The sequence below is a fragment of the Parasteatoda tepidariorum genome, chromosome 4 (genome assembly GCF_043381705.1).
Source record: "Parasteatoda tepidariorum isolate YZ-2023 chromosome 4, CAS_Ptep_4.0, whole genome shotgun sequence".
Classification (NCBI taxonomy): Eukaryota; Metazoa; Arthropoda; class Arachnida; order Araneae; family Theridiidae; genus Parasteatoda; species Parasteatoda tepidariorum.
Window position 1 is genome coordinate 25,615,766 of NC_092207.1, and position 15,445 is coordinate 25,631,210.

General features: G+C 29.6%; 1 protein-coding gene across 2 annotated transcripts in view; it reads left to right on the forward strand.

Moving 5' to 3' along the window:
* LOC107453857 (synaptotagmin-12-like) overlaps positions 1 to 14,168 on the forward strand; it is a 45,459-nt gene extending 31,291 nt beyond the window's left edge. For both annotated transcript variants that reach the window (XM_043047715.2, XM_071179553.1), the window contains exons 6-9: positions 2,372 to 2,581; positions 3,929 to 4,049; positions 5,696 to 5,835; positions 11,904 to 14,168. In XM_043047715.2, the coding sequence (XP_042903649.1) occupies positions 2,372 to 2,581; positions 3,929 to 4,049; positions 5,696 to 5,835; positions 11,904 to 12,086 (654 nt within the window). In that variant the 3' untranslated portion in view covers positions 12,087 to 14,168. The remainder of the gene's footprint in view (positions 1 to 2,371; positions 2,582 to 3,928; positions 4,050 to 5,695; positions 5,836 to 11,903) is intronic.
* The last annotated feature ends 1,277 nt before the right edge of the window (positions 14,169 to 15,445 follow it).

Genomic DNA, 15,445 nt, shown 5'->3' on the forward strand with positions numbered 1-15,445 from the left:
TTAAAGTAAACTATGTTCAATATATTTTGATAATTTGGAATGTAAATAGTTTTTTAAGAGAGTGTTGATTCGTGCTTCTAATAACTCTACCCGATTTATCAAAGCTATTAAAATATATTGGAATTCTAAAATAAATAACTGCGTTCTATCAAAACAAACATTTTATTATAAAACTTTAGAACAACTATCTTTTTACATTGCCACTCAAAATTATTAATAAACACTGGATAATATTGCGTTAATGACACTTTTATCTAATGACGTCATAAACAATCGTTTGCATAAAGTTTAGTTCATAATAATCATATATAATCGCTTGCATAAATAATCGTTCGGTGTTTTTATAGCTTTACGTAACAAGTGAAAGATTTTTTTTTTCCTTGGAATGGCGATGTTATAATTTTGTTGTTGAGTTGATAAGTCTTTCTTTTTATAAACTTAATAGAGTTTTCTTCATTATTGATTCGAAGTGCTCTGAGTTTTATTTGAGATCAGTTTGTATTTTGTATTTTTTGACAGCATTATTAAAAATTATTACCTTTTCACACACACATGCGTTCTCAATTTTGATTGGCTGTTTTGTGCGTTACTAACCAGAAGTCTTCTGTGATTGGCTATGCGTTATCATTCCACTCTCTTCTTATATATAAAGATATATATATATTATATAAGTTAAGACTAAATAAATAAAATTATATTAAATTGAATCTAAGTTAAATCTGAAGTTATCTTTAATTTTCAAGATTATTCAATTTTTTTAAATAATATTTACCCAGATAAATTAATCTTGCTTCGTAATCATGATGATAATAGATTATGTTGATTTTAATTTTTGGGATTTGGGTATTAAACAAGGAAAAAATATCTGCTTTGCTGATTTATACGATTACAGAAATGATTTTAATTTCAATATAAATGAACTAATTACTTGGAATTATAATGTTTCTAAAAACATCTATTTAAATACCCTCTTTAATCAAATGAATAGAAATAAAAGAGTACGTAGAAATGATGTACTTACCACTTTTTTTTTTATAAGTGATTAGTTTCTAGAAAAAAAAATCAAATCACCCGATAGAGTCACCCGTAAGACCGTGTACATATGTTAACTCTATGAGAAATTTAGAAATACTAGAATTTCAAATTTCAGTAAAAAAGTCACAGACATTTCTATTTTATAAGACAATTTTTAAAAAAAATTATGCAGGTAGTTTACTTGTGACGTAATCAAGGCCCTTTTCAAGGGAGGAAAGGGATGCCTAGGACTGCTAAGTGCCTGTCTAAAATTTCCTAACGAAATATATGTTTGTTAATTGGTTTTTTTCTTTAAAGAAAATTACAACCACAAGACCAGTCTGTTTTTTGCTCATTGAAATTTTGAAGAATTGAAAGCCGATTATTCGATATACCTTAAATTTTCATCTAGCTTTCAAACTAGTTTGAATGTTTTTAATATCGCCTTCCTAGAGCCTCGATGGTTTAGGGGATAGAGCGTTCGCCTTCCAATAAGGCGAACCGGGTTCGAATCCCAGTCGATACGAATTCCGCATCCGGATTGCACCAGCNTTCGCCTTCCAATGAGGCGAACCGGGTTCGAATCCAAGTCAATACGAATTCCGCATCCGGCTTGCACCGACCACAGTGCTGACGTGAAATATCCTCAGCGGTAGACGGATCATGGGTTAGAGTCCCCTTGCCGTCAATGCTAACCGTGGGAAGTTCTCGTGATCTTCCTCTCCATGCAACGCAAATGCTGGTTAGCTCCATCAAAAAGTCCTCTACGAAGGTAAATTTCTCCCAATACTCGATCGAGGAGTTTCCTTGTCTTCTGTATTGGGTTCAAAATTACAAGGCTGCGGAGTTGAACATTAGTAGTCGTAAACCCATAAAATTGAGCGGTCGGCTGTTCAACGACGGTTATAAAATAAAATATTCCTCAGTTTTGATTTCGTCAGTTTTATGAAGTAAAAATCTCGCTTTTGCCCTCACTTAAATCTTAGTTTGTAGCCCTCAGTGAGTTTTGTTACATTGTTAACAGGGATTTTAAAAGCACATATTAAAATAGATAGTTATATATTCCTTAATTGGTTGAAAATGCTTCTAATAAATCTATTAGAAACTGACGACGACTGTAATGAATTTCATAATGAAATGTTCTTCTTATAGAATAAATGTTATGACAACTGTAATGAACTTCATAATGAAATTTTCTTCTTATAGAATAGATATTACGACGACTGTAATGAATTCATAATGAAATGCTCTTCTTATAGAATAAATGTTGCGACGACTGTAATGAATTTCAAAATGAAATGTTCTTCTTATAGAATAAATGTTAATTGAATTTTTTTACGTATTGAATATTTTATAGGTACAGCGTAAAAACAACAATCCCATGTTCAAGGAACAGTTTCTCTTTGGAGTCGACGAAAACAATCTTTGTCAGAGATCGCTGCTCTGTACAGTTTATACTTGTGATAAATACACCAACTCCATACTGGGAGAAGCTGAAGTCAAAATATCTGATTTAGATCTGAAACAGCCGTTTATGGGATGGTTCCCGATAGTCGATTCGAATCAAGTATGCCTCTTTTCAATAATTACAAATGAATGTTATAGTGTAGTTAGGCTTAATATATTCCAAAGGATAGATTAGGACAGAGTTAGGCTTAATATAATCAGAGGATAGATTAAACATAATATTATTATGTTTAATCCATCCTCTGATTGTTAAATCGAATTAAGTACGTCTCTTTTGATTTATTATAAGAGAAAGTTGCAATGCAATAATGTTTAATAATATCGCATTGCACTATGTTAAATATATCCTTAATCCGAATCTCCGAAAGTAAACATTTATGATAAATTATAAAGGAATGTCTCAGTGCCCATTGCTTTATGTTAAACATATCCTTAATTCGAAATTTCGATAGTTGTTTCGAATCAAATATATCTTTCTGTATATCAACTCGGCATTTAACTAATAGTTATCCTGATAAATTTGTAACTACGTTGGCAACTTTTTTTTTATTTAAATTTCAAATATTGAAAAAAATTATTTTTGTATTCATCAGATTACACAGTACCATGTTTTTTTTAAATAATATTAATAGTTTAATAAAAAAATAAATAACAAATTTTTTACGCTAACGATTATTAATCAAATATAAAATTTTGGAGACTATTCTCTAATTTAATTAAGAGGATCTGTTTCGGTATAAAATAAAAACAAATTCTCACACTTTTAAGATGAAAAAAATAATTTTTAAAAATAGTTTGAAAACTACATAGATTTAGGTACCTGTAACTCGAGAAGAAGACTACTGAAATCAGCTGGTTGTGCATGAACAAGCCAGTCTGTTTACGTTACAGCTATTAGACTTGCTTTGTTATTACACTGAATCATTCATTAACATTGTTATCACACTGAATCATTCATTATCATTGTTATCGCACTGAATCATTCGTTATCATTGTTATCACACTGAATCATTCATTATCATAGTTATCACACTGAATAATTACTTTGTTATCACACTAATCATCAATTTTCAAATCAGATTTAGTAGACACCTGCAAGTGAAATCACGCGTGGTGGTCGAACCCGATTATCGTGGCATAAGCAAATGGCATGATTTAGCAGTCAATCAGGTTCGATACCCACGAGTGGCGTCGCTTGTAGGTACTTAACTCAAATGGTCGTTTTACTATATTTCTTACAAATATTTTTGTTCTAGAACTTTTAATATTAAGAGGCTAGAACATTAAGTAACTGAAAAAAATGACAAGAAAAATATTTTAAATGTTTTTACAAATGCTCGCTTGAAATAATCATAGTCATTCAAACGATCAATCTTTAATCCGTCAAAAATCTATAATTAAAAATAGTTGATATATTTTTTAACTTATATATGATTTGTTTATATAGGGTCCAGCAGAATTAGGTGATATAATGTTTTCTTTGAGCTACTTACCCACTGCTGAGAGATTGACGGTGGTAATCGTAAAAGGTCGAAATTTGCGATGGGAAAAATCATCTCAACCATCAGGTAAAATCATCTTTAAACCATTAATTGATGCTTTTATGAAGGTATTTCTAAACATATATTTATCTTTTTATTAAAATATCGCAAAGGTCGCTGTTTTGGGTGTTTAATTTAACATTTCATTGTATCTTGACGCAAAACCTTTAAGACCTAGAAACTTGAAATTGCGAAGGTGCGTAGAAAAATATACAGAGAAGGAAATTTAACATTTGATAATTAGTTAGAGAAATAACTAACTGTTGAACTTGTAGGAGAAAATACCATTCGGGCCACTCTACAGACCACAGTATACAACTACAGAGCTGAAATCTGGTATGCTAAAAGGGTATTTGTCTATGAACTTAACATAGAATTTTTTTTTTCAAATTTCCAATTTGTTCGAAATTTGTTTTCGAATTTCCATTTGTTGTATAGTGAAATTTTTAATAACAAAAAAAACTTAATAAAGAGTGATAAAAACAGTTTTCCATTTGATTTTTTTTTTTTTTAGTCTGGACAACGAGTACGATTTCTTTCTTTTTATTTAATTGCACTATCCGTATTTCTTAGGTTAACTTTTTTTCTTCAAATACAGATGATTATTTTTTAAATCTAGGTAATCGTCTATTTCCTTATGATTAATATAATAACTTACATAAATCTGGAATAATTGTATAGTTTAAAAACAAAATGTTCTGTATTTTTGCCAAAAATATTGACGTTTAATAATAAAAAAAAAAACAGTGATGAAAGAGAATCAACTACGGAGGCTGGTGGGCGAAGTGAGCAGGGAACGAAGCCTCATAGTCACATAAAATACCGGTAAAAAAAAACGTAAACATAATTTTTAAACATCATCGGTTACAAAATGTTAACTCCAAAGCACTTTGTTTATTTCATGATTTTTCTTCTTCTAACAATCTTTTACATTTTTTATAATTATTCTTCTTATTCTTTCACGTTTTTCTTCATTTTCCTACGACCATCATTAAAGTCCTGTTTTTACAACGACTATAATTCTACTACATTGCAAAATCGCCTTAAACAATTTCACATACTTTGTTTAGAGTAAAAAATATTTTAACACCGTTTGCTTATTTGATAATAAACTTCGAACAAAAATAGTGGGCAAATAATGATTAAACTGTACAATTTTGCTCTACATAACGAAGTTCATCTTGTAAGTTTCTTATCGAGTAATGAAATAACAAAATTAACAATATCTCAAAATTCCTCATACAAAATTCATAATTCATAACATAAATTCATAATACCAAATTAATAATACAAAATTTAGAATACCTCATAATTCATAATACAAAATTCATAATACCTCATAATACAAAATTCATAAAACTGAAACCAATTCACAATCCCTCCCAGACATGTTTCATAATCTACCAAATTTAAACGGTAGAAACATTCTTGAAAACACATAGAAATTATGATACGTTTTAAGGAAATTAAAAATATTTCGTTTGTATATAGAAATATCATCATTTGATACCACATTTACAACAATTTACAGTATGTGAGAGATAAAATATCAGTCGTTATTTATTCTGTAATAGCAATTAGTTCTATTTGGTTTGTTAAATAGAACTAATTCTACAATTTATCAACAAAATCATCTAATGATGATATTAATTTTTTTATCATAATTTTTGTAGAATTCAGTCCTTTTGTGAAAGTATATCTTCTACAAAATGGGAAGAAATATGCTAAAAAGGAAACTTCAGTCAAGAAAAATGAAAGAGACCCAAATTTCAACGAATCGATGATATTTTCTGTACCTTCAAATGTCTTGCAGGTAATACTTAATAACTTTCCTTCTCGTAGTCTTCTATCAAGTTTCAAATGTGTGGATAACTTTTCTAACGAGATACAAACTAATCGCAATTTCTACTTATATTATTTTAATGAAATATTTATAAAAAGAAATATGAAACTAAGTTAGAAATTGTTGGAATTGAGTCTTTTAACTACCTATTTTTATCATCTTAAAGTGAGAGATACATCTTAAACTTTTATTGCCTTCAAATGTCTTGCAGGTAATACTTAATAACTTTCCTTCTCGTAGTCTTCTATCAAGTTTCNTAATAAAAAATAGTTGATCTGTTTTTAACTTATATATGATTTGCTTACATAGGGTCCAGCAGAATTAGGTGATATAATGTTTTCTTTGAGCTACTTACCCACTGCTGAGAGATTGACGGTGGTAATCGTAAAAGGTCGAAATTTGCGATGGGAAAAATCATCTCAACCATCAGGTAAAATCATCTTTAAACCATTAATTGATGCTTTTATGTAGGTATTTCAAAACATATATTTATCTCTTTGTTAAAATATCGCAAAGGCCGCTGTTTCGGATGTTTAATTTCACATTTCATTTTGTATCTTGACACAAAACCTATAAGACCTAGAAACTAAAAATTACGAAGGCATGTAGAAAAATATATATTGAAAGAAAAAAATTTAAAAATTGATAATTAGTTAGAGAACAATTAACTGTTGAACTTGTAGTAAAAAATACCACACGGGCCACTCAACAGACCACAGTATGGCAACTACAGAGCTGAAATCTGGTATGCTGAAAGGGCCACATTTGCCTATGAACTTAACATCGATTTTTTTTTCTTTTTTAATTTCCAGTTTGCTCGAATTTTTTTTTTTTTTTTTATTTNTTTTTTTTTTTTTTTTTTAATTTCGATTTGCTGTATAATTAAATTTTTAATAACAAAAAAAACTTAATAAAGAGTGATAAAAACCGTTTTCTATTTGATTTTTTTTTTTAGTCTGGACAACGAGTACGATTTCTTTCTTTTTATTTAGTCGCACTATCCGTATTTCTTAGGTTAATTTTTTTTTCAAATACAGATGATTGTTTTTTAAATCTAGGTAATCGTCTATTTCCTTATGATTAATATAATAACTTACATAAAGCTGGAATAATTGTATAGTTTAAAAACAAAATGTTCTGTATTTTTGCCAAAAATATTGACGTTTAATAATAAAAAAAAAAACAGTGATGAAAGAGAATCAACTACGGAGGCTGGTGGGCGAAGTGAGCAGGGAACGAAGCCTCATAGTCACATAAAATACCGGTAAAAAAAAACGTAAACATAATTTTTAAACATCATCGGTTACAAAATGTTAACTCCAAAGCACTTTGTTTATTTCATGATTTTTCTTCTTCTAACAATCTTTTACATTTTTTATAATTATTCTTCTTATTCTTTCACGTTTTTCTTCATTTTCCTACGACCATCATTAAAGTCCTGTTTTTACAACGACTATAATTCTACTACATTGCAAAATCGCCTTAAACAATTTCACATACTTTGTTTAGAGTAAAAAATATTTTAACACCGTTTGCTTATTTGATAATAAACTTCGAACAAAAATAGTGGGCAAATAATGATTAAACTGTACAATTTTGCTCTACATAACGAAGTTCATCTTGTAAGTTTCTTATCGAGTAATGAAATAACAAAATTAACAATATCTCAAAATTCCTCATACAAAATTCATAATTCATAACATAAATTCATAATACCAAATTAATAATACAAAATTTAGAATACCTCATAATTCATAATACAAAATTCATAATACCTCATAATACAAAATTCATAAAACTGAAACCAATTCACAATCCCTCCCAGACATGTTTCATAATCTACCAAATTTAAACGGTAGAAACATTCTTGAAAACACATAGAAATTATGATACGTTTTAAGGAAATTAAAAATATTTCGTTTGTATATAGAAATATCATCATTTGATACCACATTTACAACAATTTACAGTATGTGAGAGATAAAATATCAGTCGTTATTTATTCTGTAATAGCAATTAGTTCTATTTGGTTTGTTAAATAGAACTAATTCTACAATTTATCAACAAAATCATCTAATGATGATATTAATTTTTTTATCATAATTTTTGTAGAATTCAGTCCTTTTGTGAAAGTATATCTTCTACAAAATGGGAAGAAATATGCTAAAAAGGAAACTTCAGTCAAGAAAAATGAAAGAGACCCAAATTTCAACGAATCGATGATATTTTCTGTACCTTCAAATGTCTTGCAGGTAATACTGAATAACTTTTCTTCTCGTAGTCTTCTATCAAGTTTCAAATATGTGGATAGCTTTGCTAACGAGATAGAAACTATAATCGCAATTTCCACTTACATTATTTTAAAGAAATATTTATAAAAAGAAATATGAAACTAATTTAGAAATTGTTAGAATTGATTTAACTACCTATTTTTATCATCTTAAAGTGAGAGATGCATATTAAACTTTTATTGCCTTCAAATGTCTTGCAGGTAATACTTAATAACTTTCCTTCTCGTAGTCTTCTATGAAGTTTCAAATATGTGGATAACTTTGCTAACGAAACACAGATTAATCGCAATTTCTACTTATATTATTTTAATGAAATATTTATAAGAAGAAATATGAAACTAACTTAGAAATTGTTAGAATTGAATCTTTTAATCACCTATTTTTATCGTCTTAAAACGAGGGATACATATTAAACTTTTATACATTATGCATTTACATGATAAATTATCTTCCTTCAAATGTCTTGCAGGTAATACTTAATAGCTTTCTTTCTCGTTGTCTTCTATTAAGTTTCAAATGTGTGGATAACTTTGCGGACGAGATACAAACTAATCGCAATTTCTACTTTAATTATTTTAATGAAATATTTATAAGAAGAAATATGAAACTAACTTAGAAATTGTTAGAACTGAGTTTATTAACTCCCTATTTTTATCATCTTAAAGTGAGAGATGCATATTAAGCTTTTATACATTATGCATTTACATGATAAATTATCTTCCCTCAAATGTCTTGCAGGTAATAATTAATAACTTTTCCTCTCGTAGTCTTCTATGAAGTTTCAAATATGTGGATAACTTTGCTGACAAGATACAAACTAATCGCAACTTCTACTTATATTATTTTAATGAAATATTTATAAGAAGAAATATGAAACTAACTTAGAAATTGTTAGAATTGAGTCTTTTAACCCCCTATTTTTATCATCTTAAAGTGAGAGATACATATTAAGCTTTTATACATTATGCATTTACATGATAAATTATCTTCCCTCAAATGTCTTGCAAGTAATAATTAATGACTTTTCCTCTCGTAGTCTTCTATGAAGTTTCAAATAAGTGGATAACTTTGCTGACAAGATACAAACTAATCGCAACTTCTACTTATATTATTTTAATGAAATATTCATAAGAAAAAATATGAAACTAACTCAGAAATTGTTGGAATTGAGTCTTTTAACCACCTATTTTTATCATCTTAAAGTGAGAGATACATATTAAACTTTCATACATTATGCATTTACATCCCACTTATGTACTCTTTAAATGATATTTTGTGCATTATATACTGAATGTTGTGAACTAAACTGTAAGAAAGCAAACATGCTTCAAAAAATTTAGTTTCCCTTTAAATAGCCGAAAAGTTTTTTTTAGAAATGTTAAGAATAAAATAACGAAATTTGAAATTATAAAAGAACTTAATAAAGAAGTATTCTAACAATTGTATTGACTAAAATACTTTCTGTATACAAATCAGTTAATAATTTTAAAAAAATTATCACTTCCATTAGATATTGAAAACAACGTCAGAGTCGGATTTGAAAACCAAAAAAAAACCAATTCAATATACACTGGTTATCATAAATTAAGGAAAATTCACAAAAATCGCGATAACTCAAGAAATTACACATGGAATTTTATGAAACTTACCCACAATATACAACACATAGTAAGGTATTTAACAACATAAAAAGAAATTATCAGACATTAATAGTAGTATAGAAATTAGCACATGTATAAAATAAACAAATTGGAAGTATCGGTTTGCAATAGAAAAAGTACCTTTAATATGGAATATGATTGCCTCTAGAAGCAATACAGCACAAACAGCGATGTGTGATGCTTTCAATTATGCGGTCTATCAGTTCAATAGGAAGTGAGAGCCATTGCTCTTGTAAAGCAGTTGCAAGCGTGGCAAGGGTCTGAGGGGGCGGATTGATGGCAGATACACGCCTCCCTAGAGCATCCCAAACGTGCTCGATAGGATTCAAGTCCGGGGATCGAGCTGGCCACTCCATGCGAGTAATTGTTTCCTGTTGAAGATAATCATCAACAATGCGAGCTCTGTGTGGTCTTGCATTATCGTCCTGTAACAGGAAGCAATCACCAATTGCCCCGGCATATGGGCGCACATAAGCATCAAGGATGTTGTCTCGATAAACCTGAGCATTCACGGTTCCCCTTGGAAAGACATGGAGGTATGTGCGCCCTCCTAAGGATATGCCTCCCCAAACACAGACACTGCCTCTTCCGTATGCATCTCTTTCACGGATGTTTGATGGATGATAACGGGTCCCAGGTTCTCTCCATATCAAATAACGTCTACTGTCACTTTCTAGACTAAACCTGGACTCATCCGTAAAGAGAACAGGCCTCCATTGATCTGACGTCCAGTGGACATGTTGTCGGGCCCACTGCAAACGGTCTCTCCTATGGCGTGATGTGAGCGGCACGCAAATGGCTGGTCGTCTCGCATACAGACCACCTTCGTGGAGCCTTCTGCGCACAGTTGACGTTGACACCAACCTTCCGGTGGCTGCAGCAAGAGAGGATCTAAGATGTGTCGGAGTAGCGGTTCTATTCCTGCGTGCACTTAATGTCAAATATCGGTCATCGGCACTGGTCGTAACAGTTGGCCGTCCTTGACTGAACCTCCTAGATGCCGAATCTGTGGTTTGAAATTGCCTCCAAAGTCTATGAACCACAGATGGACTCACATTTAGCCATCTGGCCACTTCTGATTGACTCTGCCCTGCCTCTAGTCTCCCGATGGCTCTCCATCGTAGTTCTTCAGGCAAATGATGCCTAGAGGTCATTATTACGAATTGGCTATCTCAGATTTTCAATGTCGCAATCACAGTAAAATTTGTGTGCTTTCTCTCAAACTTGGACTTTTATGCTCCAGGCAGATGACGTAAGCCGAGTGCAGCGCCACTAATTTGCATATTGCAATTTTACTCAGCTACTCTTAGTGGACAACATATGCAAATTTTGCACGGTTTGGCTTACTTTTGAAAGAGTTATCGCTATTTTTGTGATTTTTCCTTAATTTATGATAACCAGTGTATAATGTCCATGGTAAAATTTGACAGAAAATAATACAAAAATAATTATTTAATAATTGAAGAAAAAAATAATGAAATAATTTGAGCAAAAATTATGTAGGAAATTAATTCTTGTGTTCTTATGATGCATGTGTCGAACCAAAATCATTTTTTAAAAACGGTTCATCAGTTATAAAAAAGAGAAAATATTTTTCGTTAAAGTTAATTTTGACTTTAATTGAAATTACATAAAGTAATATTTTAACATAAAAACAAAGAAAAATGTTACTTAAAACAATTCGCATAATATTGCATTTCGTTCATTTGAATGATCATCTAAGTCAGCAGTCAAACTAACGATCTTCATCATAATCAGTGATATCCTTTCTAATAATCTTAATCAAGGATATTTTCAATGATATCCTTCCTAATCGTCTTAATCAATGATATTTTCAATGATACCCTTCCTAATCATCTTAATCAAGGATATTTTCAATGATAATCTTCCTAATAATCTTAATCAATGATATTTTCAATGATATTCTTCCTAATAATCTTAATCAAGGATGTTTTCAATGATATTCTTCATAATCATCCTGACCATATGATATTTTCAGTGATATCCTAATCAATGATATTTTTTACATAATTTTACAGTGATTTTGCACAGCAAGGTTTTTCAAGTAAATGATATTGCTTTTCAGAATATGCAGCTGAGGATAACAGTTGCTGATTACCAAAGCTCAGATAAATGTCTGGCTGTTGGCCATGTGTTTGTTGGACCCTACTGTAAAGGAAAATCCTTATCGCATTGGAACCAAATGATGTCTTCCTTACGAAAACCAGTTGCTATGTGGCATCCCTTGAGGAAAACATCTGAGTTCTAGATTATTTTTATTGCAAACTTCTTTTTTTTTTCATTGCAAATTTGTTTCATTACAAGTTTTACATAAACTCTAAAAAAAATTTCTGTGCTCATCAGATCAAATCGTCAGTCCTAAAAGAATATATTATTTTTTGGGAGTCTCGACTTTAAAGTCTCGCAAAAAACGAATTAGTAAGAATAATTACTAGTAGCTCAGCACATACGGCGAATCCACACAAAAAAACTGACCAAAAGAGATAAAATGTGAAGAAAAAAATTTAAAACGTATGAATAATGTATTTATTCTATGTACGTTGTGTAAAAATCTTACGATTTAATGTGATTATAAGTGATGTCCCAATGTAAAAAATTTCAAAAAATCTTGATCCAATTAAGTCAAATATTAATGTATAATATTTGAGTAAATATTACGGACATGAGCAACTTAATTTTTAATATGAAGCTTTCAGTATTAGTGAAAAAATATCATTTCTCGAATCATGAATGATATTCCCATCTGTTTTGCAAATAAATAAGAAAATTAAACTTTCTTCAATGCAAATCATTCAAATAAAGCTACTGATCATTACAAATCATTAGTTCTAAAAACGAATATTTTTAGAGTCTGTTTGAGAAAAAAGCATTTCTATATGAGTGGTTCATAACCATAGGAAACTAAGTTTGGTTATCTCGATTGTGAATAATAACAGAGATAAATGATTATGCTATTATTTACCTCTATTATAGAAAATAATTCAAAAGCAGATATATTTGGTGCATTTACTAAATAATTTGATTATAATATCTTCGGTTGAAGGCATTGAACTACTGTTACAACTTGAAATGTTAAGAGAAAAAGTAAAACCAAAACATTTTGCTGTTTCTACGCTAACCATCATTTTATAATTGGCTTAGTTAACTATGGTTGTGAATTTCAATATTCCATTATCGAAATAATTAGTAAAAAAGTTTTGATTCTCTGTTTTAAAAGTATCTTTTTAAATTTCAGAAATAAATTACTGCCTGAAACTTTTCCCTTTGGTTTATAATTTCCAATGTGTTGTAATGTAACTTTCATAAATAATTTCTTCGAGTACATTTATCTAGAAGTAATTTGCGATTATTACAATATTTTGTTATAAGATGTTTTCAGAAATTTGAATTATTGTATTCTTTTATCACGTTTATGTAAAAGTATAAAAAAAATGCATTTTTTAACTGTTATCACTATTATATTTAATTTTGTGTACTTCAAAACAGCATATATATTTCACAGGTAATAATGAATTTCGTACAAAATCATTCTGGTCTCTAAAATCTCACCATTTCACTTTCAAAAATGTTACAATGCTTTTCTTTTTAAAACTTCCAATAGTTAAAAGAACAGATATAGACTGCAGATTTTACTAGATGAATCAAAATTGTAAGGGGTAGCTTAAAGTCGAGATCTGTTGAATGCTCATACAAGTATTTCAAATCCAGTTACATGCTTTAATGCAAGCCAGCATCAATTTCTAACCTATACAAATGGGAAATGCTTCCACTTGTACTTTACCCATACATAAGATAGTCTCAGCTAGGACTGTAGCAATTGTTTTTCTATATCTTTTGTATGCAAAAAAGAAGGGAAAATGCTAAATGGTATGCCAGAGGTCTTTTCTGTGAGTGGGTAAAGTTTTCTTGAAATTCGTACGTCCTATAAATTTTGCATCTTTAACTTGTGCCTATAGACAGCAATTTTTATACACTATTTTTGAATTAGATTAAACTGTAAGCGAGTAGTTACTAAAAAAAGCCACGTCTTGATCAAATCAAAAAATAAAAATTTTGATAGATCTGTAAGTTGCCCATAATGATTTCATAATTGATCATATTTTTAGAATCTCGACAACACATTGCTTAAGTGATAGCTAAAGTGTCCTTAAGGAATTAATAGAAATCTCTTTTTCTTTTATTTTTTGAGTACTTATCCTTAGAAGGAAGTCAGTAAGTTAGTCTAGTCAAAATGTTGGTTGCTAATCGACATAGCATTGAAAAAGTTTGAAAATACATGCTCAGTCTCTGATGTATCGAGTTTCCGCTGACGTAATTTTTATTGGTAAAAGAGGGGTAGCTATTCAGCGTAGCTCCAAAAATGTTAAAAAAAATATTAAATGACAGTCTCTGATAAAAGATATTAGATAACTCTGATGAGTTTACATAGACGAAATCTTCTTCGACATTCTGATCTTATATGTACACATAATTAATCTTTTTGCTTTGTTATTCGTTTTCTTTTTGATCTGAAAACACCTATTTGTTAGTAAAAAATGAGTTTCTAAACAGCATAGGTCCGAAAAAGTTTAAAAGATATTATACAGTCTCATATCAAGTTTCATTTTGACGTAAAATTCTCATCGGCATTCTAATCCTAGTTGTAATCAATATTTTTGTTCTATTGCTTATCTATTTTTTCATCGAAAAACCCTTATTTCTTATTAAAAAATAGGTTTCCAATCAGCATAGCTTCGAGAAAGATATTTAACTGTCTCCGATATCAAGTTTCATTTGATGTAAAAATTTTATTAGCCTCTCTAATTCTAGGCTTATACATAACTTATTTTTTCCACTGTTATTCATTTTTTTCATCAGGGAACGCGTTTTTGTGAGTAAAATGTGGGTTAATTACTAGTAATTAAAAGATACTACAATCTCTTATACATCGGTTCTTCATAATCCTAAACTTAGGTTATCTTTATCCTCTGTTATTCATTTTTTTTATCAGGGCACGCGTTTTTGTGAGTAAAATGTGGGTTAATTATTAGTAATTAAAGGATACTACAATCTCTTATATATCGATTCTTTATAAATCTAAACATAAGTCATCTTTATCCTCTGTTATTCACTTTTTTCATCAAGAAACACTTCTTGTTTAAGTAATAATAATTGTAACAATGTGTTAAAATAAATATAGTTTTCGCATTTCACGGAATTTGCGAAGCAATGTCATTCAGTTTGTCTAATTTAAAACTGATCTCCAGTGTAAAAAGAAAGGCGATTCACTTAAATTAATTTATAAGTGATAAGTGGTCAGCGAAACTATGATTATTTTTAGAAGCTTTTACTTCAAATATATACAACTGTATTATTTTATGTAAATAGTGAATGTGCACTACTTTTTAGATAGTTTTTCTTCGTTTAGAGCTTATTACAAAACTATTATTGCAATTTCTTTTGAATAAAATAGGGAAATAATTTGTTCAATATTTGGTTTTATCTAAACTGTTTAAAGACTAGTTCATGTTGAACCATAATACCTACTTAATGCATGTTGAACAATATTCAAATTTAGTGCAGCAGTAGTAAGATCATTACGTTTGAACCTTAAAATCGTTTTACTTA